This window comes from Medicago sativa, chromosome 2 (genome assembly GCF_051527215.1).
Source record: "Medicago sativa cultivar Bolivia chromosome 2, Bolivia_mono, whole genome shotgun sequence".
NCBI lineage: Eukaryota > Viridiplantae > Streptophyta > Magnoliopsida > Fabales > Fabaceae > Medicago > Medicago sativa.
The window spans coordinates 66254525-66280606 of NC_140750.1; the positions used below are offsets into that span (position 1 = coordinate 66254525).

General features: G+C 34.0%; 2 protein-coding genes, 1 long non-coding RNA gene and 1 pseudogene across 7 annotated transcripts; 2 read left to right on the forward strand and 2 right to left on the reverse strand.

The window, feature by feature from the left end:
• Nucleotides 1-859: 859 nt before the first annotated feature.
• On the reverse strand, nucleotides 860-8245 carry LOC146949851 (uncharacterized). Of its 3 annotated transcripts, none has more exons than XM_085745876.1 (7): nucleotides 7725-8245; nucleotides 6701-6778; nucleotides 3042-3076; nucleotides 2880-2935; nucleotides 2667-2762; nucleotides 2469-2546; nucleotides 860-1792 (listed from the first exon to the last, which is right to left on the reverse strand). In XM_085745876.1, the coding sequence occupies exons 1-6, from the start codon at nucleotides 8127-8129 to the stop codon at nucleotides 2491-2493; spliced, it is 726 nt and encodes a 241-aa protein (XP_085602002.1). In that variant the 5' UTR covers nucleotides 8130-8245; the 3' UTR covers nucleotides 860-1792; nucleotides 2469-2490. The 3 variants fall into 3 exon arrangements, with proteins under 3 accessions (XP_085602002.1, XP_085602001.1, XP_085602003.1); XM_085745875.1 differs by having other exon boundaries at nucleotides 2465-2546; XM_085745877.1 differs by lacking the exon at nucleotides 860-1792 and adding an exon at nucleotides 1880-2128 and having other exon boundaries at nucleotides 2465-2546.
• LOC146949852 (uncharacterized) lies at nucleotides 3299-6219 on the reverse strand. The gene is made up of 2 exons (XR_015027396.1): nucleotides 6091-6219; nucleotides 3299-3529 (listed from the first exon to the last, which is right to left on the reverse strand). It is a non-coding gene; the product is annotated as an uncharacterized LOC146949852 (long non-coding RNA).
• A 1390-nt stretch (nucleotides 8246-9635) lies between the features above and the next one.
• Nucleotides 9636-12227, forward strand: LOC146949853 (pentatricopeptide repeat-containing protein At1g11290, chloroplastic-like; annotated as a pseudogene). Its single transcript, XR_015027392.1, has 2 exons — nucleotides 9636-11817; nucleotides 11909-12227. The product of XR_015027392.1 is annotated as a pentatricopeptide repeat-containing protein At1g11290, chloroplastic-like (transcript).
• Nucleotides 12228-18733: 6506 nt separating this feature from the next.
• Nucleotides 18734-24414, forward strand: AGD5 (ARF-GAP domain 5). Of its 2 annotated transcripts, XM_085745878.1 has the most exons (11): nucleotides 18734-18909; nucleotides 20176-20234; nucleotides 20416-20506; nucleotides 21397-21451; nucleotides 21568-21658; nucleotides 21771-21996; nucleotides 22116-22341; nucleotides 22710-22888; nucleotides 23011-23244; nucleotides 23338-23396; nucleotides 23991-24414. In XM_085745878.1, the coding sequence occupies exons 1-11, from the start codon at nucleotides 18859-18861 to the stop codon at nucleotides 24142-24144; spliced, it is 1425 nt and encodes a 474-aa protein (XP_085602004.1). In that variant the 5' UTR covers nucleotides 18734-18858; the 3' UTR covers nucleotides 24145-24414. The 2 variants fall into 2 exon arrangements, with proteins under 2 accessions (XP_085602004.1, XP_085602005.1); XM_085745879.1 differs by lacking the exon at nucleotides 20176-20234.
• Nucleotides 24415-26082: the final 1668 nt, after the last annotated feature.

Below are 26082 nucleotides of genomic sequence, written 5' to 3' on the forward strand. Positions count from 1 at the left end.
GCATCATGAAATTGCTTCCTGTGTCATCCACTGATCAGTTGGCAGATTTTTTTACAAAGCCTTTGCTTCCACAACCCTTTCATGCTCTTCTATTCAAGCTGGGAATGTTAAACATTTACCATTCTCCAGCTTGTGGGGGACTATTAGAGGAAGAAGAACAAAAGAATAAAGAGACTGGTTCAGCTGTTACTTAAATAGCAAGCTTTCTTGCATTCCAAGTCTTTCCATTATGTTTAGCCTTAATCTTTGATTAGTTTGTAATTAGGCTAATTGTATTTTGTTCTATTCCTATAAATAGCTGATGTACTCTCATTTCAACACATGATGAATGAAGCTATTTTTCCATTTCTCTATTTTCATAATAGGATTTTTCCAGCTAGTCATTTTGTAAAAAACTATCCTTAAATGGTTAATTTATAGTTGACTCTATCCTTATTCTTTAATTAGTCATTTTTAACTAGATCAAAGCTTATCTCATCCACCTAATTTATGTGCATGTAACAATTATCTTTCTGACCTATAAATAGAGGCCAAGTCACCACTCGAGAGGTACCTTATTAGTACTTTTACTTTGTCTAATGATTCATTGAATGTTATATGTATATTTGCTTGTACAACGAAGCAAATGAGATATTAGTTTCAATGGTTTCAAAACTCAAAAGTACACCATTGAAGATGCCAAAAAGTAGCAATTTGTAAGATAAAGACCCCAATGTTCAATTCATGGAGTACCCCAAGTTGTCTAAAGTTAAAAATGTCGCTCCTAGGCATGTTAATTTGTACCTAGGATGCTCTTCAAGAAGCTGCTTGAATCATGGAAAGATTACAATGCAAGCAACATCTAAAACAGAAGCACACACAGTTGTCACGGTCGTAATTGCTTGCACAAATAATCATGGAAGACACAGACCAAAAGGAGTGTAAGATTGCAAGGCCATGGTCAAGGGCTTTGACTTTCTGAGAAAATCTAGTTCAGAACAAGACTGACGACAATATCTAAGATTTCATTGATGGCAAGGACGGGTTCTTCAGATATTTCACCTCCAAACAATGGCACCACCGTTGTTACCACGCAGCCAACACATGCGGCTTCACCAATCAACAATGCCGAACCAATTCTTGCATTTTGAAGATCTAAATCTTCAATGGATAAAATTTCTAAAGGTGGCAGGAATGTGTCTAAGTGTGTGTCCTCAACATGCACAAAACTGTATCTACCATCTTTAAGCCAAAGTCATTGCCATCTACCAATCCTAAACTACTCGACCAATGAGCATATGCAAATAAGGTATGTCAATACACCAATTCTTCTCCTCTACCATTTTTCTTCTCACCTCTTGGGTTACCATATGCCAGTTTATTTTATAGTTCGAGCTATTCTACAATGATCTCAATGTCTACGGCTCCCTTTGTGACCCAACAGTTATGTGTTTGTCATACGTATGAGTTGTTGGTCAAGATTTAAGAACAGTTGAGGCTGGCTTATCCTAACGGACACAAGCTAAATTCCCACAAGTATTGTTTTTTGTAACAAGAAAAGAAGATTGAAGATACGTTTTGGTAAACCAAGATAATAAAGGTGTGGTATGAGAAAGAGAAACATCACTATCAAAACTTATATTACAATTGTAATGCTACTCTGCTCACTATATTCCTATCCTCACTAGAATACATTAATCTGCTCGCTACACTCTTCTCTCTAGAACGTGCTTCACTCGTTGCGTCTTAAGCACCGGAAAATGCAAGCCACGGCCTGTTTAACTGAACGAGAATTTATTTCAGCATAGTCACCCTGAAAAATGAAATACAAATCTCAATAAAACTATTTAGTGGCAAAAGAGAGAAACAGTTACTAGAGCAAGAAACAACACCAACAATATATTTGCTGAATACTAAGGACATACTCAACATTGACTAGGATCCAAATGGTTAGGTTAATTATACAGGTTACTAGCAGAATATCAAATTAATTTTTAGTACTAATCTCTAAAATGCACTCATATTCCAACCACATTCCAGTTCCAGATTCTTCATAACTGATTTCGTAGGAAAATAGTTTCACTTGGTTCACATTACTTGGAAATTAAGCCATTAGGAGTGAGCTATATAAGCGAGAGCATTGGAGAGTCTACAAGAGTAGTGAGATGATAGATTAAAATCACAATGTCGCTATTAAGAAAAGCACAGGCTTCAGAACTAGAATCCTAAGATTTCATGTCTGTTTCGTTTGAGAAAATATTATATTCCTTGTTTTCAAGTATTTGTTCAAGAAAAAATTGAAAATAACTGTTTTCATATTATATTCCTCTTCAATATTATGTTTGCATAGGAAAAATCTGTCATTTTGTATCTTAAAGTAATTGCTAAACATTACTACGAAAATTGCAATTCAGTGAAAGTATTGGATAAACCATACACAATTACATATTGCCAAAAAAAAAAAAAACTAGTTAATTATACTTACTAACATGGTATATATTCTGTGAAGACTCAATCTGCGTCTTTTATTTCGGCTTCAACATCAATTGCTCTACCAGAATCCTTGTCTGCCATAAACGAAACACGGAAACACAGCACCATCAACAAAGATAAGGGATAATAAAGAATAAAGAGATAAGGGAGAAATTTAATTTAAACAAAATGTACTAATAACTTGTGAAGGTTACCATTTTTAGAACGCGAGAAATTGTCGAATGCTTGTCCAAATGTTGTAGATTGGTTTGAAAAATTCACAGGTTCCTTGACAAACTCATTACCATCAACTGATATCAAAATAAAAGTTCTTCAACAGTAAGAAATTTGCATATTTTGATTTTTTTTTTAAACGAAACACTGATGGATGATAAAACACAGTGAATAATTTTCTAACCACAGCTTACCAGAAAAAGGTTGACCGCAAAATGGGCACAACTGCAATTCTTCATTTAAAGTGGATCTGTATCAAATAATTATACGTATAAAATAACGATGGCTAGTTCGAACTACTTCGAAATAAATCATCTATAAGTAGCTTATTAGAATGTAAATAAAACACATCTTACTTGAAAACCTGAAAATCATTTCCACAGTTTGGACACTGCATATAAAACACAGACACAACAATGTCTAATTAAATAAATAAACCACAAGAAAAATAATCCATCGTTTAAAAAGTGTAAAAGTTGAAAGTGCAAGATGTAACACCCTATTTCTATTAAGCGGTAAAACGCGCGAATACATCAGAAATATTCTAGAAATAGATGCTACGTCTCCGAATAAACCACAATTCATACATGCATAAAGATCATGTTACACAACATAGCAGCGGAACAACATATAATTCATAAACATCTCTGGATCTCCAAACTAAATACAAATGTATCTCCAAATCTCAAATAACAGAATATCTCAACAACTCCGAAATACCAAGTCAAATAAACATCATGCAAAGACTATCCTAGATCAGAGCCCTAATCTAGACACTTGCATGAAAAAGAGGAACTCCACTCCTCGGCATCAACAAGCAACAACTAAGCATCCTGCACGCCGTCTACCCATCCATACAGAGAGGTAGGCGGTCCACCACAGACCACTGAGGGTTAGCATTACATCATCATAATCCGTAAAAGATTTAAACAAGAACATTGGAAATGAAAGATATATTCAAGAATACAAAATAACGAATCACACATGTATTCACAGTATTCATGATTCTCATACCATTCAAACCATTCCATATCATCATTCCAAGTTCATATCAACAAGTGTATCATACACGTATCACATATACATAACCCTCCCTCCTAGAACACTAGCATCACATGATCATTATTATCCCCCATCACTTACATTTCAAGCTATCACAGCATAACAGACATATTCAATCTCTAATCAAGACATCGACACAAGCTCATCATTATCAATAACAATCAATGAAAGGATTACTCACCTCATTCTTCACTTAGCATACTTAACGCAACAACTACAGTTCATCATTTCAGAATTAAAAGCAAGTACTCATCATCATCAAGGAAATCACCACATCATATGCATATACATATACAACTCTCACTTCATCATTATTATCAAATTAATTATCATCAAATAGATTCACCAAGTGTATAAGCACAAACAAATAAGACGTGCAATTAGAGCATAATTTAATTATTCACAACCATCAACAAATCCACCAATGTACATATACACCAATCCACACAATCACAACATTCACCAAATTTCACCAATCCACAAATTCATCAAGCCACATATTCAATTATGTCACAACTCATCAACTAATCAAATGCATGCAATGTTCTAGACTCTTCTAGATGCATGTGGTACCAAACTCCTCCAAGGTCGTCACCTTATGATGTAACAAAAACATCATTATCAACGGCTATAATCAACGGCAATATGGATACAAGTATCCAGTCAACGGCAATATGGATATAACATCCGAAACGACATATGATGCATGAACATATGACTCAATCCACAATGCATATGTTCACAACAATTCAACTGCTATAATCAACGGCTATAAGTCAACGGCTATAATCATCATTCAACTATATCATATAGTTCATATCTCCACATAGTTCCTTACATTCCAAATAAAAGAACAATTACAACATATGATCACAAACATCATATTAATCACCTAACAACCATTCATACATCATCTCATAATCATATCAATCTAATCATAGAGGGTTCATAAGCAATTGGCCCTCAATGATCATTTTCAATCTAGTTCGTCTCAAAAATCACAATATTGAAAATAATTGAGCACCTAAGTCAAAACCAAGTAAACGAGTTCAATTGCCTATGCCATGTATCCTCTCAAGTCACACATATGTGCAGTAGAGATTACATAAACATTTCATCGGCCAAATACGATGAATTCATAAAAATCACAAAGTTCGTCTCACCGAAACACTTTTCAAGAAATTTTCCATTTTCTAAGTAAAACAAGTTAAATCCTCACATCATAGTTTAAATACTACTAAACACCTTAATTGAACTCATAAAATATAAGTTTGAAAGTATGGAAACAATCCATAAGGTTTGGGTCGACTTAGAAATAGTTATGCGGATTTTTCGTAAAATTTCACCAAGACCACCTTGGAGTATTTGCCTCATAACTCAAAAACCAAGAATCATTTTCAAGTCAAACCAAAGCCATTGGAAAGCTAACAAAATTATCTACAACTTTCATGTTTACACCGAAAGCCAATTCAAAACAGAAACGAGCGAAAAAGATGCAAGAACGTGAAACAGGGGATGCTGTCACTGTGCAGCTCGCCGTGGCGAGTAAATCTACTCGCGAGGCGAGTAAGCTCACCAAAAGCACCTCCTGCTCGCCTCCAACTCGCCTCCCACTCGCTGTGGCGAGTTGGGACAGTCCTGTTACGAGAAAAACTCACTTTTTCACCCCAAAACCCCAATTTTGACTTCCCAAAGCTCAAATTTGATCCCAAAGTTTGTTTAAACATTTCTAAACATGAAAAGACACTCAAAATCATGTAAAACTTGCATCAAAACATCCTTACAACAAAAATCATCATTTGACCCATTTCTCATCAAACTTCAAACAAAACAACACAAAGTCATATCAAACTCTCCAATTATGATTACTCAATGTTTTAATCATCAACAACAACATCATGAAAAGACACTCAAAATCATGTAAAACTTGCATCAAAACATCCTTACAACAAAAATCATCATTTGACCCATTTCTCATCAAACTTCAAACAAAACAACACAAAGTCATATCAAACTCTCCAATTATGATTACTCAATGTTTTAATCATCAACAACAACATCTATCAACAACAACAGCAGCTAAACATCATGAATTCACCAACAATTCATCACAACAACATCTCATATCACCATTTTTGGGCAAAAATGCAAAGTATACATATAACCACAACTTAAGCATGTAATTTCATCATCAACAACTCAATTAACATTCAAATTACATACTCAAACATTGCATCAAAACATGAACACGAATTTGAAAGCAATTAGGTTCAATTCAACAATTTCACAAAAATGGGTAAAGAGAAAAAGATGTGAATTATGGTTGAAATCTAACCCTCTTACCTCTAGCACCAAGATTCTCTAACCCAAGCTTCAATTTAGCTCCTAGATGATGAATCCCTCTTGCCTCTAACCCTTGCACTTGTTCTTCTCTCTAGCCTCTATCTCTTATCTTCTCAAATGAAAAATGAAATGAAAATGTTGTAACCCTATCTCTTCTCACTAACATTAGTTTATAAAGGCTCACTTAATGGGCTTATCTCACAAACCTTAATGGGCCTAACCCATTTCTAATTCAACCTTAAAAATGTTACTACTCACCTACCGGTAAAATATAACACTATCGGTCACTTAACGGTAATTAAAATAATTACTACACCCTCTCTAGTAACTTGGTAAAATAATAACTTCCACTAAACACTAAAAAAAATAACTTTCTGCAAAATTACAAAATTGCCACTGCCCTCAAAATGACCAAAATGCCCCTAAGTCCAAAATGACTAAAATACCCTTCTAACACCGAATTCTACGATTCCCAACCAAAAATACACACAGAGGCAAATAATCACATAAGAGCACATATAACACACATAAATAAATAATAAAATAAAACTAGCGAAAATCGGGCTGTTACACAAGAAGTTTTTCAGAGTAAGTAATGAAGAAGCCTCACAGTGCCTTTCATTATATCTCGACCTGCCCACCAGAGGAAAGCACCAAGACCTACTATCGGTACTAACACCGCAAAGATCTGTGTGGGAATAAAGAAAAACAAGAAGAGAAAAGTTAGACGCTGAATTTACATGTATAAGTTTTGGAGGAATACATCATTTACTAGAAGACATTATCAACTAAGGGACAAAAAGCTAGATCTTCGAAAAATTATTTACATTGAACAGGAAGAATTTACATCACACAATTTTCTATATGAACAGTTAACATGTTTGACCACAAATAGCCTAATAATGTAGAATTTATATATAGTAAGCTAATTGCATGAACAAGCATAGAAAACTATCCTTCGCTTAATCTTTATTCAGTTGACACAGTCATGTCTGTCTTGTTTCTTGCTTCTTTAGATAGGTTATGTGAAATTTGGATTCATAACAGAGTTCAATTAGAAGAATGTTGCAATCAGGATAGGGGGAGATTCTACAAGGAGTTTAAAAAGGTAAACCTATTTGATTGGCTCATAATTGCTTTTTCTGTTTATCTGCTATTAATCTATCTTGTTGCAAGATGATAGCAAGAGGATGAACGTTAACACAGCAGTAAGGTTGCTGGTTGCTACCTCTTAAAATTTAGGTTGAGCCTTATTCACCCGTACAAAACTGACTTGTAAGGCAAGGAATGTCTTTTTCAGGTTGTGTCTCATACCATCATATGACCCTATCATAGACGCGTCTTACCTTGCATTTGTAAAGCATTTACAAGAGGCTAATTCCGGGAAAACATAATTTAAGAAAAATACTAGTCTTTAAAGTGAATAAGTAAAGGCTTATCTATGGTTAAATTTATTTTAATGGGGCAACATCAGGGTGCATGTAAAATTCAGTAATCTCTGTAAATTCTGAGTAAATTATGTGCGTCTATAATGAGATCACACACCTTGTATTTATAATGGTTTAACAATAAATACATTGAATGCTTAATTAGTAAGCACTAGCCTAGGAAACCAAGAGAGAGAGAGAGAGTACCCAAATGGAAACAATAGCATCAATTATCCAGCCAAGTTGTCCAGTCATTGAGAGATAAGTCAACCCAGCAGCCAGAGCAAGATTTCCCAAAATCCTAGCAGTGCTACCATCATCTCTTCCACCACCTCCACCATTATTGAATCCAAATCCTTTATTATTCTTTACTAAAACCACTCTCTTTTCCCTCTTGCACCCCTTTTCTTCCCACATACACCCATTTTTAAATACTGCGCCTCCCAAAAAAGAGCACCTCTCCCTGCATGCTCTCAACTTGAAACCACCCAGATGAAAAGAACTAAACTTTGGGTCTAAATTGGAGAAAGAAAAGGTGGGTTGTGTCTTGTATATGTTATCATTGGGTTTCAAGTGTGAAAATTTGATAGAGAATTGTACAAGAGTGGACATGGGGAATATTGTATATGGGTGAAGTAAAATCTTAGTGTACTAATGGAGTTAGAAAAGGTTTAGACATGTCGAATGGAACATTGTAGATGATGATGATGTTATTATTGTAGTTGTGTCAAATATCATCTTTGAGGTATCAACTTAGAAGTTGAATTCGTTAACTCTTTCGATTTTCCTTCACATGTTGTTCTTTCCAAATCCAACGAACATTTGCCACGTTGGTTTTAAGGACCCTTCAATCTACATTATCTTCTTTGGTTTATCTAAAAAAATTCCCATTATAACCTAAAACTATCATTCAAAAAATAGGTATATACCCTATCGTTATCATGTATTTGACACAATTGACTTTGTCACGCTCACGCATGGGAATGTAAAATTTTGATCTTAAATATTTTTAATAATCTATTAAAAAAAGGGTAGTGTTAACTTGTGTCCTTAGGGCATATGTTAAGAAATCCTAAAAAAAAAAATATTCTCTTAAACTTTGTGCATTCAACTCATTAAAACATTAAAGATTAAATTTAATACACGCATTCCAATATATTTTTTCTACATTTGGTTTCTTAACTTGTGCCTTAAAGACACAAGTTAACATTTCCCTTTAAAAAAATGATATATAATTATTTATATGGTCATGTTAACTTGTGCCCTAAGGGAAGTTAAAAATCTAAAAAAGGAATTAAAACATAAAGTTTGTATTGAAAAAATAAGTTTTTAAACTTTGAAGACATTGAATGCACGATTTCCAAAATTAAATTTCTACATTTAGCTTCTAAACTTATGCCTTGAGGGCACACGTTAACATTTCCCTTATTTATATTAATAGAAAGTATGATCAAAATATATTATATGAATAATATAAATTTTCAAAATAAGTCATTTTAAATGAGATGTACCGAGCATCTTTTGATACTATTCACAAAATAAGTGGTTAAGTTCTTAAAAAAAATGGGTTAAGTTTGTTATTTTTTTGAGAGATGTTAAGTTTGTTCAACAAAAAAATCTAAAATATATTTAATTTAAATATTTTGGCATTTCATCTGACACTTTGACGATATGAATTTCTCCTCCTCCTGATAAAAAAAATTGTCTCTTTTTTGTTTTGAGGGACTCTTAAATTTGTCTCTTGTAACAAAAAAGAAAAAAGAGTAAATTTGCTACTTGCTTTCTGGAGACAAAGAAGAAGAAAATAGCAAATGCACATGTAAGTGGGATTTGAAGTGAATATCTTCTCTATTGTAGGAGAGTGATTTTGCATGTGTCATTTGAAATAGAGAAGATATTCACTTTAAATCCCACTTAGAGAGTGCTATCTCATCGTAGGAGTGTAGTTTTGCAGAATTTAGCTAATTATTTTGTGTTAGAGAAGTGAACCAGTAGATTTTGTTGAAAATTTCATTGCAGATTTTCTTGGTGTTGTTTTATTTTGTATTATAGTTTTTGACAACTGAGCACATCCTGTGTTTAGCTTTGCAATTAAATCATATAAGGGATTTCGATTAAAACGCGGTAAAGGAGAAAATAGAAGGAATATTGAACGTGAGAGATTTCAAGCATGCTCGCCAACTGTTTGATAATATTCCTCAACCAGACCCCACCACTACTTCAATTCTTATTTCATCTTTAACCACTCATGCTCTTCCAAATGAGGCTATTAAGATCTATACTTTCTTGCGGACATGTGGGATCAAACCCATCAGGCCTGTGTTCTTGGTTGTTGCTAAGGCTTGTGCTGCTTCTGGTGTTGCCTTCAGAGTTAAGGAAGTTCATGATGATGCGACTCAGTGTGGGGTATTGTCTGATGTTTTCATTGGCAATGCATTGATTCATGCTTGTGGTAAATGTAAATGTGTTGAGGGTGCAAGATATGTTTTTGATGATTTGGTTGTTAGAGATGTGGTTACTTGGAACTCACTGTCTTTGTGCTATGTTAATGGTGGATTTCCCTTGCAGGGTCTGAATATTTTTCATGAAATAGGATGGAATCAGGTGAAACCAAATCCAATGAGTATAGCTAGCAGATTGCCCACGTGCTCGAATTTGAAAGATTTGAAATCAGGTAAAATAATTCATGGATTTGTGGTGAGACGTGGGATGGTAGAAAATGTGTTTGTTTGTAGTGATTTGTGTGCAAAATGTCTGTGTAAGAGAAGCTCAAGCAGTATTTGATTTGATGTCTCATCGAGATGTTGTGTCCTGGACTGGAGTTTTAATGGTATACTTTACAAACAAAGGATATGAGCACGGTGTTTCCTTGTTTTCTCAGGTGAGCAGAGATGGAGTCAAAGCAGATGAAGCTACATGGAACGTTGTTATTGGTGGACGCGTGGAGAACAGGCAAATAAAGGAGGCAATGGAGATGCTTAGAAAGATGCAAAATATGGGATTTAAACCCAATGAAATAACAATTAGTAGTCTCTTGCCAGCTTGTTTTCTTTCAGGAAGCTTGAGAATGGGAAAGGAGATACATTGCTATATCTTCAGGCATTTGATAATTTGGGACTTGACAAGAACAATAGCTACATGTATGCCAAATGGGATGCACGAGAATGGAAAAGAAGCATTTTTTCTCTTCGAGAAGATGCTACTATCAAGGGTCAAGCCTGACTATGTTACTTTTATTTGTGTTTTATCTGCTTGTAGCCATTCAAGGCTAGTAGACGAAGGAGTCCAAATATTCGATTAAATTGAGAAGGGATCATCTTGTTACATTATTCATGTGTGGTCTTATATCTATAGCCATGTTGGTCTCCTCGATGAGGCATATGAGTTTATACAGAGAATGGTTTTTCGTTGATAAATGGTACAAGCGTAATTGTTTTGATTTGTCGTCGTCGTTGGTTTTAGTCAATTTGATGAATTTTTAGGATTAGATATACTTTTTTTACTATAAATTTATTCCTGCATCGATTTGATATGTTTTTTTTTAGTTTTAATGACAGATTGCAACTCATTATTTTAGAATACAAAAATGATTAAAATTTAAAAGTGAATCATTTAAAAATATGACAATTTGACACGCCCAATTGCAGATGTTTTGATTTTAGTTTCAACTTTCAACAATTGATCTTGTACTTCAATTTTAGATGCCTTGATATGGAATAAAGGACAAATGAATTTAAAATTGGTTTGTTCAGATTAAGAATTATATGTGACTGGATGACCTGCCATATATAACTAATGTTAATTTCCGTTAAACCCATCAACCATCAACTGTTAAGCTACCAGCATTAGGTGTTATTCTTATTTCCCGCTGTACATGTTATGGTGAAGTGTGCCATTACGATGCTGATTGAATTATGTAATTTCTTAAGGAATGAAGTTAGGTTTAATCTTTCAATAACATATAGAATTATTAATGTAATCATGTTGAAACATTCTTGAATAATACTATGGTTTGACTCAACCTTATGTCTTGTACTTATAGAACATCATGTTGTCACAGGCCCAAAGGGCCTGATTGTATGCAGTGCTGTTGAGAAGATAAAATTAATGATGCTGCATTTCTGTTTGAGTTAGTATTGTTTGTGGTTTTTAAGTGGGGCTAACAGTATGGAAGCTAGTGCAGAAAAATATAACCTTACTGATAGCCATTTTTAGTGCAGTTGTGGACTACTTGTGGTAAAAGCCATGAACATTGCCTCGACACTGACTCACAGTATCATGCTTGGCAAATGGTGTTACTGTATTTTTCCTACTGTGGTTGTTGTTTTGAGTTTTTTACTTTTTTTTTATATTCTTTACATGTGGTCTAACTCAATGATGTTATGTATCAGTGGAAGAAGCGTGTGAGGAGGTTGAAGAGGAAGCCCCGAAAGGCGAAAGCCGAGACAGAGTTCTAAGTAGGAGCATATGCAGGAGAAGAGCTTTCCATCTTGCTTGATGCTTGCTTCATGATATGTTAGCCTGTTCTTGTTTAATGATCTTGAGGTTTGGATGGGAGGGGAAGCTTCTCTCTAGACATAGTTTAGATGTGTGTTATTCTAAGACAATTGATTTTGAGTATTTTGTAGTATTAGTAGCATGCACTGGTTTGGTGTACTTACTGATGTTTATAATAAGTCTTACATAAGCATTTTAAGTCTTGCATGAAAATTTGTTCCTTTTATTTATGCTTCAGTTTACCCTTAATTGTTAGGACAGATCAAACCGTGTTTTATGATACGCCTTCACTTGGTTAGCTTAAGACGTGGCTTTTCTTTCACATTCTTCATCTTTTGTGATTAAATACATGAAAACCAGTTGGATGAGGGGGGAAACTTGCTTACCATTTTCATGTGAATTTCGAAATATATATGGAAGCTTGATGAATTGTGTGGTCAAGCTTTGCACAAAATAGGTGAAGCATTTCCCTCTATTCATGTGAATTTTCCTTTCATCCTTTACAAAAATGCTTTCAAAATAGGTGAAGCATTTCCCTCTCTTCATCTTCCCCGTCTTCCCCTCTCTAAACATCAACATTATGCATGGCCATTATGAATGGAATGCAATGTTTTTCATTGTGTTTGTTATTATGAATGAAATATTATGCTACAAGTTGGTAATTAGTGTACTAAAACATGACATTAATAATATTTTTTGTCTTGCGTAAAACCGCATCAACCGAACCAAACCAAACCACATCTGTTTGGATTGGTTTGGTTCGGATTGCTTTTTAAAAGCCAACCGAACCAAACCGAACCGCATGCTTTTTTATATTGCGGTTAGGATGACTTTTATGCTCAAAACCAAACCAAACCAAACCGCACCGCGAACACCCCTATATGAAATTATGTTTGTTGGATATTTATTTTTATTTTATATATGTTATTATTTTAGTTTTTGGAGTAATCGAGTCACCGGTTCAATCCGATTTAATCTGATTAAATACCTATACAAATTTAATCTAAACACCGGGTCATCTAACCGAGTCATCCGATTTAATCCGATTCTGTCATGCAGTTCAACCAATGACCCGATGGTTCGACCATCGACTCAGTGACTCAGTGCCTCTGCCGATTCGATGACTGTGCTGAGTTTTAAAACTATGGATGTAAGGCTTTGGATACACGAAGCACTAATCCAAGGCCAAATTACATTGGGTATTTCTCTAGTTTAACTTACCGTGTGACTACAAATAACTTGGTATCAATCATGTTGGAACCGACTTTCTCTTCTTATTTTTGTGGATAGAATAATTTATTGAACTTTATTAGCTTTTCATAAATACGCCACTGGCTTAGTTTTGCTTAAAGCACATTGAAATATAGAATTGTCATGTATGAAATAAACTTTAAGCATGCAACAGATCGGCATGAATGAATGAGCTGGATTAACAAGACTCTACCCTCCATCATCTTCCTAGGTCAGCTAGGGAGCTCAAGTGGAGGTTTGCTTTTTTTTAGTCACGCCATATGGTGTTAATATACACATCATTTAGGCCCAGTGTGGTGTAGATGTTCTATATATGGTTTGGACTTCAATAAAAAAAAATCCAGGATCTTTTCAAAACGAAGTCAAAACACTTTTAATATATCGTCTGATTTATACACTTAACTTTTTTAGAGTTTCCGACTACAACACATATTTTCTATACACCCAACTTCTTTAAGCTCAGTTAAAATGTTTGTTTTCTTGAAAGAATGGTTTGGAGTTGGTTAATTAGGAATCTTCACTTTAACCTTCTGACTTTTATTTACAGTTCATCTACATATATATTTTAGCTATGGAAGAACTTAGGTACTACCTATAATGTTCAATTTCATTCCACCTAATCTTCATACAAATCACACTCACAATACAAGTGGAAAACTATTATACAAAATTATGTACGTGTTATTTGATTTGTTTTAGGGATACAAATTATTTCCTCATATTTATCATTTGATCTTTGGTGGATAGACTGGGCCTCTAAAAAAACCGAGAGTTGTTTGAATCATTTTTTTTTTTGTTTTTACAACAGTTGCCTAAAACGAATAGGCAACGATTATTCATAGGAGAATGGACAAAATGTAAAAATCTAGCAACACTTAAAAAAATTGTTGCCTATTAGCAACGGTTTTACAATCTTGATCTATATTTTTGTTGTCTAAAGTAAAAAATGTTACACTCTTGCTAACAATCAGCATGAGAGGAGGAGGGTTGCTGCAAAATAACTATTAAGTGTTTTTGTAGAGAACATTTCCCGTCTTTTTTAATTGTTGCATTCACTAAAAAAATCATTCTTATTTACACGTTTATGTAACATTAATTATTGTTTTGTTGGTTTATCTTTAGTAATTTATTATTGCAAAGAGATTAAATAAACTGATTTAAATATAATTAAGAATATTATAAAATAAAAAAATTAGAAAGGTCGTTAAAAATGGATGCTGCATTATTTGGGCACTTTCTTTGATTACTCCCTCCATTCATTCTTTTTACTTTTGACTATGAAGCTATGATTAAACTGCTGTAGTTAATTGATTAGCGTGAGAGATGACAGCAATCAATTATATACATTTGATTGGCAACGAATAAACATTTGGTTTCTTTCTTGCCATCTAGTGAAGGCAATCAACAGCACATATATAGATAATGATTAAGACTGGCTAACTGAATTGAATGTATATATGTGCACATGGAATAAAGGGCATAAAATAAGCCAGAGAAGAGGCCCAGCCAAACAAATAATGTTACAATTAAGGTCCCTTCAGTTGAGAAACACTTGTGTGGACCAGGACCAAAAATTTTGGTTTGGTCACACACACAAGTTTTTTCCTTCTCTCTTTTCTCTTCTCTCTTCTCCATTTTCTCTCTCTTCTCTCTTCTCTCTCTTCTCTCTTCTCTCTTTATGTGTGACCAAACTAAAATTCTTGGTCCTGGTCCACACAAGATTTTCTCCCTTCAGTTACTTTAATTTAATTAATAATCACATCTTAGTTGTTTATTAAGTGGACGACCATCTACGATGGTCGGTGCTTCACCTATTTAGCACCGAGCTAAATAGGCACCCCCATTGTGGAGTGATATTTAATGGTGTTTATAGAGAAGAGTGCTTATATAAGTACTCTCTCTCTTCATTTTTTTTTTGTGTGAATTTCATTTAATATTTTATAATGAAATAAATGAGTGTTTTAGAAATATAATAATAGAGTTATTGGTGGGACCTATTAGTAAATTTTGTTGTGGTGCTGAGTTGGAGGAATTGGGTGCTTATTAGGTATTGACATTAAAAATTTATAAAATGAATGATGTGTACATGTGTGTTCCACTTAAGCACCCAAATAGGGGAGCTCTATTGTGGATGGTCTTAGATATGCTCTTGGCTCTTACCGAAGTTTGGTCATGCACCAAAAATTATTGGAAGACCAAAATTACACATCAATTACAATAGATAAACTACACAAATACAATAAAAGCCTATAGCTCATGAAGAATACTTTTAAAAATAAAACAGACTGCCATTTATCTATGGTATCCTTCAATGCTTAGTCTTTTTGTTGGTGTTGACATTGAGGATAAAGAAATATAGAAGGTCCTTAAAGCATGATTTAGCAATGACAGTAAATAATAATCTATGTGCCACACTTGCCTGTCATGTATGATCCCATAGTCCATGCCTGTACACACAATAAATAATAACCCTCCTACTTTTTCCTTTTGCTTTTTCCAACCATTTATACCTAAAAATAAATTACATGGTAACTGAAATCGGCAAGCGATTTAGGGATAGGCTGTCGATGACGGGTTAGACAAGCATAGATACAAGCAAATACGAATTAGTCAAATCTTTCTCGAGTCTATTGAAAAGTACGAAAGTCGTAAAGACATCTGTCTTAGTTAAAATTCGGTGGAACTGGACAATTGGGCAATCAACTCATGCCTCATGTTTCCAGCGCCACTAACCGAAAGTGGATATGAGCCACGTTTTTAGGAAAGTTTTGTGTGTGTGGATAGGTGCAACGATACATGCCGAGAAGTGGAAGACTGCAATTCAAAAGTGGGGTGCCACGTACCCCTCATTGGGGAAAGACTCATGCACTGCCTGCGAAAATAGCCAAGCAAGACTAATTTTTGTAGGTCACATCATTTTGACCAGTAGGATTATTGTTTGCCTATATATATTGAACTTGTACATTTTATTCGACACATAATCAATCAAATTAGCTATTTTTCGCATTTTTATCTCTTTATTTTTACTTTATACACTTCTAAGATTAGTAGCTCAAAACTCAAAATTATTGTATTTAACACTCTTTGGAGTAGTTAAAAAAAACTCATAATTGAGAGACATAATTCATTCCTCAGCGCAATGGCTTGAAGAAAGGGAATCACTTTTGAAAGTTATTAGGTGATACCTCGACTAACTTTCAAGTTCAAAACTATTAGATTGGAGCTATGTGTGTCTAAGCTTTACATAATGGGTAAAGATCCTCTCCATTTTGTATAATAAATGAAGTATGCAATTTGGAGAGAGATAGACACATAAAATAGATAGTGGGTCCCACTATTAAGTGGGTCCCACCATCATTAATTACTTTTTAGTTTTTCGAGATTTTTTTGTGTCTATATCTCTCCAAATGGATGAAATGGAGAGAATACCAAATGGAGAGGATCTTAACTCATAATGAAGATTATGGACCATGGGGCAAGTCCAAAATGCAAATAAATTACGTCCAACACAGTTAATGTAGTGTGAAGCTAGTAAAGTCCAATTTTAGAAGGAAAACATGATGGATATGATAGAAAATTTGGGGAATCATTGTGACTAGTGTGGGCATGCTAAGAGCACCATTATCGGTGGTGTCTTTTGGCTATCAAAGTCCACGTGTTGCTACTGTGTCAGGAAGGCATGGATAATTGCACAACAGTTGGTATCTTTTCTTGGCAACCGGTTCCAAACTCTACCACCGTGTCTTTCTCTTTCTCACACACTTTTTTGATATAAATCAATTAAACAATATCATATAAACTATAAATCAATGGGACCCATTGTAAGTTTTGGAATATATTGTAAGATTAATGGGACCCATTGTAAGTTTTGTAAGAGTGGTATAGATATTTAGAAAATGTAGTTGAGTGGTTTAAATAATTGGAAAGTGTGAAGTAATATAAAGTATTACGTGGGACCCATTTATACCACCCATGTAGAGTGGCATGGATGTGGGTGCTCTAAGTTATGGTAAATGTTGTGCTTGTAAGACAAATTTACCCCAAAGTTTTAGAAAAAAAATCAATATAGTTTGAAAACATGTCCCTGTAATGGCACCAAAGTCTAAGATAACCTCCCTTAAAGTACGTGGTCCTTACCACCGTATATAGCCCACTAAATCAACGAGATCATTGCATACTAAATTTGTATAAGGGGAGTGCTCAAATTCAAATTAGTTTTTAAGGGGATTTATTTATTTTCAACAATAACAACAAATTTTTCACACGCAAGTATTTCATATTGGTTTTTTTTTTCTTTCTAAAAGCCAAATGTATTGGGGAAGAAAAAAAAAACAAGTGTCTGAATCAAAGGATAGATATACAAAATGATGTTTGGTCCAAAAACAAAGAAGTAATCCAACAAGTACCATCAAAGATTGCAAAAAATAAAATCAGAGATAAAAAGCCTAACCAACAAAACACATAAAAAAGGGCAGAAGCTTCCGAGACATTTTGTTGGGTGATCCCACCATTGATTTAAGTCATAACAAAACCTTTAGAATGGTGCTTGAACCACCATTAAGATAGAAGCTTAACCTAATCAATAATGCAATGGTTAGTTTCATCCTGATTAAAAAAACCAAATTATTATGAGCCTTCCATATAGACCACAAACAAGCACACCAAATCACAAACACCTTTTCCTTCAACTTCCCTCTCCCATTGAAATAAAATCCTTCTCCTCAATCACCCCCACCTTCCACATCTACTTCATTAAACAACATATTTGTGGCGGGTACCTCTTGGCACCAGATATGGTGAATGATAATGTGAGAGTGTTTGAGAGTATTGAACATTACTCCCTCCGTCTTTTTTTATAAGCAAAAAACACTAATTCACACTTATTAAGAAAACCAATACTTAGTGATTTGAGGTATAATTTTTTGTGTTCTCCTTGGAATAAGTTTCATGGAAAGATGTAAAAATAATTCTCATTGGTTAAAAATTATGGAGAAAATAAAAAGAGAAATAAATTGAATGCAACATGCATTTAATTTTATATTGGAAAAGATGATTTGTTTGAAAAAACACAATAATAACATAAAAGTTGGTGTTTTTTGCTTATATTTTGATACAAAGAAAATGATATTTTTTTGCTTATATTTTAGGACGGAGGGAGTATATTGTAGTTTGTAGGAATAATTCTTATTTTAAAAACTTTTTAAAAAAATGAATACTATTATTCCTTCAAAATAGTCTTTATAAATAAATAATTTTTTTTAGAGATTAAACTTAAACTTGTAATTTTGTAAAGATTAAAACATATTTAACCTCATTTTTTTTTTTTTATCTAGTTGACTCTATAGTAGAATGAAAGCGTGTGGGCCAATAAACAATGGTGACAAATAAGAAGAGTCAAGAAGTGCGTTGTGAAATTGCGAACACTATTTTGTTCCTCCTATATAATAAGACGAGAAATTTATTTCCATAAAGAGACGAGAGGGGAAAGAACGTCAAAAGACCATTTTGACCTTGGATCTTCTTCTTCTTCTTCCTTTCTCAAGCTTTCGTTTTCTGCAACTTCCCTTTCCGATTCGTTCCTGAAGCAATCACCATGAACGGAAAGGCCAACGTTACCAAAGAGCTTAACGCCAAACACAAGAAGGTTTCTTCTCAATTTCCCCTTTTCATTCTTCTTCGATAATTGCATCGATCATTCATCTTTACTTTACTCGTTTGATTTCAATCCATCATCATCATTTCGATTTTTGTTTATATTATATTAAAGTGTGTTTTTATTATATTTTATGTTAATTCGAATGTTAGTTTATTCTTAGTTGGTAGGTTGATTGATCTATGGTGTTTCACTTTGTTCGGATTAATCAATTAGGATATTTTGGTTTCAATACTTTTCTAGTGATGCATGGTTGCACACTTATGTCTGCCAGTTATGCTTGATCGACAGTGCAAAAATTCTTCATATGGATGCTGTATATGAATTAAATCGTACAACTACTTGAGTATATTTGAATTAATTTCTATGCAATGCATTCATTGATAGGGTAAAAATGTGCATCATGAAGTGGTTTGATTGGATGCATGTGCAAAAATCGTTGTCGTTGTATGTAAAATTAAATCCTATGGGAAAGATATACTAGTTGCATTTTTATAATTAGCAAGAAAAACAAGAAATACAAGATATTTTCGCGAACTAAGTATGCCCTTAGTTTCCCATATTTCCTTTTTGGGGGTTTTTCAGCGTTATTTGGATGCTCGGTGAAAGATTATTTAGCTTCTGGGATTCTTCAAGCTATATGTCCTTATTTTCAAGATGTTATGAGTCCACCTTCAAGGGTCTCACCTAACTCGTGAGGTTTATAAGTCATGGATTAGTCATTTGGGATGGACTCTCCAGGCTTATGCTCATAACACCAGAAAATTCTAAACCGTTTTTCCCAAGGCCATTTAGTTGTTTGTTTGAGTAATTGTAAATTTGGGATATTAAGGAGGACTTGTTCCGTTATGGCTGAAGGGATTGATTTCAGAGGCATATATGTTGATGACAAGAAAGGAAAAAACATTGCGAGGATCGTCTTTTTTATTTTTTTAATGTTTTATTGATATTTTGAGTGGAAAAGGAGAAAACTTTAGTTGTATCTTAAAAGTTATTCATATTTGGTTTTCCCTACATGAAGATGGATTCAGTTTAATTGGTTGCGAACAGGTTTACCTTGCAGTAACAAATATCTTAATTTTTTATGCATGATTGTGAGTTACATGTATTTGAGATCCTTAAATCCTTTCAACATAAGAACTACAATAATTTGAATTCTTTCATTTATTGAACAATTTTGTTTTTAGGATTTGCCACATCTTCGGTTTCCCTTCTCTTCGGCTTACGTCTTTTCTGTCTTTTACTTCAAATATGTAGATACTAGAAGGACTTCTTAAACTACCAGAGAATCGGGAATGTGCTGACTGCAAAGCTAAGTATGTATTTGTCTGGATCTGAAGGGGTCCTATCCGGATCTCATGTCAGCAATAAATCAAGCAAATAGATACAAAATTGGTTCTTGAAATGTGGATAGCCTTTGTGTTTTTCATTTCCAGGATTATTTATTATTATTATTCACAGTGTGAACTAAACATTCTATGCTAATTTACTATGCAGAGCTCCGAGATGGGCAAGTGTAAATCTTGGCATCTTTATATGCATGCAGTGTTCAGGAATACATCGAAGTTTGGGGGTACATATATCAAAGGTGATGCTATGTTCCATTAGCCCTTGGTCTGGAATGTCTGTCATATTGTGAAATATCAGTAGTGGAGACTCTTGGGTTCCCTTAAAATTTTGATGCTAAATAGTTATGTTCATGTCTATAGTAAAAATTTCACAAGTGGGCAATTGTATAATATGGTGATTTGTGGAAGTTATCTTTATTCAATAACACATAATGTTTTGTGGATATATTATGCTGATGTTTATGTGCTCGGCATATATTTCTGTTATTGTAATGTGTCTAGTTTTTTTTTTAGGGGAATAATGTGTCTAGTTGAATGGGTTGATTCTCTACACTTAATAATTTGGATAGGCACTGCAATTTTTGTATCACTCATATTTAAAACCCTTGATATAAACAAGAAATAAATGGTTTCTGAATGAGTATCATTTTCCTTATTTAACAGGAAATCAGCTATTTTTTTAATATTTCGTTTGGATATTATTAGCAAACCCCACCTAGTTGGAAAATACAACAGTGTTGTTGTTGTTGTTGTTGTGTGTGTGTGTGTGTGTATTGCTGAGCTGTGCTGCTGCAGGACATTCACATGTAAACTTTTAGTAAGACTGTTATTATTTTTTTACTGCGAATCACCGACTCCGGCAGTGTTTATGCAGTTCACTTTAACTCTGATGAGTACTAGGCTGGCTGCACCATAACTTTTTGTCGGCAAAGTTTTTCAATGTGGTTTTGTTGCTTTTCAATTAAAAAAATCATGTATCGGTACTGACTTAATTTGACGTGGGAATTGCTGAAGTATGGCTCCTAAGTCCAAAATGTTGGTTTTTATAGTGATTAAAGACTGTTCCTTTAAGTTCCAATGACTTTTGTCTTTCCTTCATTGTATACTAATGTAATTACTTTACTTTCAGGTTCGTTCTGCAACTCTTGACACTTGGCTTCCAGAGCAAGTTGCATTCATTCAATGTAAGTGAGTTGAGTGGTCGTGTTCTTGTTATTGTGGTTAATTTGAGCTTTTTTTATGTACATAAGTTATATAATCAGCTCATTATTTTAGAATTTCTTGTTTTGGTTCTATTCAGCAATGGGAAACGAGAAAGCAAATAGCTACTGGGAAGCAGAATTACCTCCACATTACGATAGAGTTGGACTTGAAAATTTCATTCGCGCAAAGTATGTATGACACTCTGAGTCTTGCTAATTTTTCATACTTAAACTGTTAGAAGTTAGAAGTGTATGCCTCTTGCTTTCTGCACCTGATTTCAATTATTGCATATACTTAAAGGTATGAAGACAAGAGATGGGTTTCAAGGGATGGGAATCCAAAAACACCTTCTGGACTGCGTGAAGATAAATCTCCTTCACATCAGCAGAGGCCTGCAGAAAATAGTGGACATGGTTATGCCACTGTTGCTGAGAATACTTTTGAAGAAAGGAAGAAAATCCAACCATCAAATGCAGTTCCTGCTACAAGACGTAGGGTTCCAGCTCCTCGCAAGGTACCGGAGCAGGTAATTGATATTCTAGATTTTATTTTGTTTTTGTAACAAGGAAATTTCTTCCCTTTTTGTACTTTAAATTTGGAGATTATTACAGTTTATAGTGTATGAAATATTCATTTTGTAAACAGGTAACTCCTGCTACCCAACCTCAGCACACTGAGAAAGTTGAACCAGTAGCCCCGCAACAACAAGCTGAAACTTCAAAGCCGGCTACCGACACAGCTCAAAGTACCCCTCCCAAAGTAGACTATGCTACAGACCTTTTCAACATGTTGTCTATGGATGACGCAAATGAAAATCGCTCCAAAGCAGCTGGTGCTACTGCTGATGATATTAACTGGGCAGGCTTTCAGTGTATGTTTATGTCCTTAAAAAAGAAAAAGGAAAAATAAATTCTATGGAAGCACAATAAAAATGTTACTCGACATTTTGTTTTGGAAGATTTGAAGATTTGAAGATGTCACTATTGATTTTGTTGTGAAGAACTTGGGCCTGTTTGCTTTGAGAATACGTTTTCTGTTTTCATTTTCAAATGTACGGAATATTGTGCAGGAAAAAAAAAGAACTATAGTTTTACCTATAGAAATCTTTGAAAATAGGAAACAAATTGAAAACAGTGTCAGCATTTTGTAGTTAAAGTGCAAAAACAAAATGAAACATAAAATGTTTTCTTAAAGTAAACGGACTCTAAGGTTGTAATTTTATTGCTATATTTGTTTCAGCTGCTGCAGAGGTGTCAGCAGCCGAGAAGACTGGCCCACCAAACGCAGTTGAGAGTACTCCTCTGTCTGCACCTGGAATTGAGGATCTATTTAAAGATTCATTTTCTGTGACACCAAGTTTAACTCCAGTAAAACCACAGAAAGATGTTAAAAATGATATAATGAGCCTCTTTGAGAAGGTATGAATCAATGCTTCAATAGGTTTGTAAAAGATTGTGTAATTACTTTTTACATGAACTTGCTATGCTTAGTCTTAATTATTAAATATATAAATTCTTTTATTCTTATTGGATATCTGCAGAGCAATATTGTATCTCCATTTTCAATGCATCAACAACAGCTTGCCATGCTAGCACAGCAGCAGTCTCTTCTGATGGCTGCTGCAGCTAAATCTACCGGTGTGGATCTCAAGTATCCTACAAGCATGCAACAGCCGAGTCCCAATGTTTCTGTCCAAAATTGGCCGGCTACTGGATTCCCGATATCTGGAGTAGCGCCCATTGGTGTTCAGGGAGAGTTGCAGAATCATATGCAGGTAAATGACTCAAGCAAGAGAAATTTGTATTGTTGAATGATTTTGTTTGTGTCCAGTCCAGCAACTAACTTATGTCTTGCCTCTCTGGATCAGACCAGGAACATGACACCAGCATATCCGGCAGGAAACTCTGTTCAATATCCACCATCTGGGTATGTCACTAGTTAGTGTTCTTAAAGCCGACTTAATGTCACATTGGGTAGCTTATTGGGATTTGTCAATATTACCTGCTATTGTCATTTGCTCCATAGAATTCAGAGTAACCCTCGGCTGATATTGGTGCTAATTCTTCAGTTTCACATGCCAAAACAAATGGGAGTTACTTGTAGACTGTCGTACCACAAGACTACTTTTGGGGGATATGTTTTTGTTACTACCATTATGTTTGTCAAAAATAGATCCTCCTTTAATCTAGATTTTTAATGACTTGCATTTTCATTTCACTTGAGTCAAATGCTATTTTTGCTGCTCCCACACACACGCACATGTGCTCATATGAAATTAATTTTGAATGCAAATCTATTTTGTTTCAACAGCTTCCCACTAGTTTAGCAGATTATGGAACAGTGCATTAATCCACAAACCACCAGAAAATGTCTTACACTACTATCAATTCAATTAATTTATATGTTGTTACTATCTGTTCTATTCTATCTTTTACTTCCTTCCACATCTAATCTATTGCATATACTGTTTATAACCTTCCATCTTGATGTCTGTGTTAAACAAATTTCCATTTGTTGCAGTTTCTATGGTATAGGGCAAGTTGGTCCAGTCAATGGTATGATGACAGTGGGAGCGAATAAGCCTCAGTCAACTCCAGCGACGTCAACCACTTCCAAGTCAGCAAAGGAGTACGATTTTTCCTCCTTAACACAAGGGATGTTTGCAAAACAATGATTGGTTTGTTGAACAAGGCTGGCTGCCGTGTAGCATATAGAAAAATTAGATGAAAATTACAGGAACTGCACTTCTTTTTTCGATTTTTCCCTTGGCCAATCCGTGGGTCTGTAAACCATTTGTAGAGCTAATTCAGTTTTCACCTCTTTTGTCTTGGGGTGATTTCTTCATTCATCAGAAGGTGTATTCACTTTTTACAATAAAAGTGATATATTAATCATATATTCCTTCCTTTGCATCTCTTTTATCTGATAGTAAACATAATTTTGATGTTTGGTCTCTCAGCTTACCATATACTAAATTTCATTCTTATATAGTAATTTTGTGCTTAAATTCTATTCTGTGCTTAAATTCTTAAATTCTATTCTAATATGATAAGTATGTGCTTAAGACTTGGAAATGGAAACTTGATATTAATGTATATGATTTTTCTGTGTTCTTAAGTGTGTGTTTCTTAAGAAGTTACTCAATTGCACTAAATCACGGTAATTGCTCATAAACGTAGCTTGTGCGTTGGAATTGCATTATCAATTGACATATAGATGTCTTGGTCAATATTTTTTAACGAAATGAAATAGTGTCATGTATAAATTAGCTATTAAATGAAGAGATTATAATGTCCTCTATTTATATGTGAAGTCGGAGAATAAATGATCTTATTCATAAGCCAAATGGGGAGGAAATCAACATGTGAAACATCAAGGGTATATATGTCTTAAGCCATTTAAAATTAACAAGTGATAGTAACTCAACTTTTTTTATCGGAGATCTTATAAATAAGATTCAATGTAGTGAGAACAGGTCACTTATTACTTATGCTAACATTAAAATTAATTTTTGTTGTCTCTTTCTTATGGTGTGTTCGAGAAAGTTCTACTTGCATTATTGAGAAAAATAATCTATAATGACTTTCATATCCTTACGGCTGGTGTATGATTTGATTCATACAGTTGATAATATCAACTATATCCATGATGTAAAATTCTAATCATAGCATGTAATAGCAATTTACGATGCTCTTATTATTAGTCCAGGCCTAGTTCAATACCTTGCTAAATAGGTTTGATGCATTACGTCCATGATATTCCTCCCCAGACCACTGGAAGAAAAAAAGAGTAATGAAAATTACACTTTAAAATGGTACAAGGAGAAATTGATTTTCTCATTCTCCATTCTCATATATATGTTATAACGTGTCACGTATCTAATCATTTGACGGTGCCATACTATTGACTAAATATAGCATAAGTAATACTCCTAGATCCATCTTTACATCATGACGCAAATTTACCAAACTTCTTGATCATATTTTTATCACTCACTAACAAAATAAGACCAGTACAGTACGTAAGTAATCCACTCCATGCATATTCCTGCGACTTTGATGATACTAACAAAATGAAATATTAATCTAGCAAGTAGCAAAACATATCGCTTTGTATTTAATTAATCAGGTTTTAGTAATAATAATATTTTAATTTTTTTATTTTTGACAAAATAATATTTTAATTTTGTGACGTCTAACATAAATATAAAAAATAATGCGATTAATACTAATATGCATCTTCGGTCAAAAAAAAAAATACTAATATGCATCTCACATTATTAAAAACTTGACCAAAAGCGTTCATCACGTACTTTTATAATTATGATTTGGTCATACATGGAGGGACATGTCACAGGTGCTATTTCATATAACTGCAAATAAATTCGACTTGAGTTTTCTTTACGTCGTTCTTTAGAAAATGTGCTATTTTTTTCCTTACCTTTGATTTTCATGTCAAGTTTTAAAATAATGTAAATAACACAAGGAATGTAAAGAAATACCTTAGAACAAAATATAACAAAAAATTAACCAAGCAATTGAGTTTAAGTGGTTGATGAACTTCACAATGATGAATTGTTTGAAAGATCCGAGTTCATTCTTGAGTGGAACAA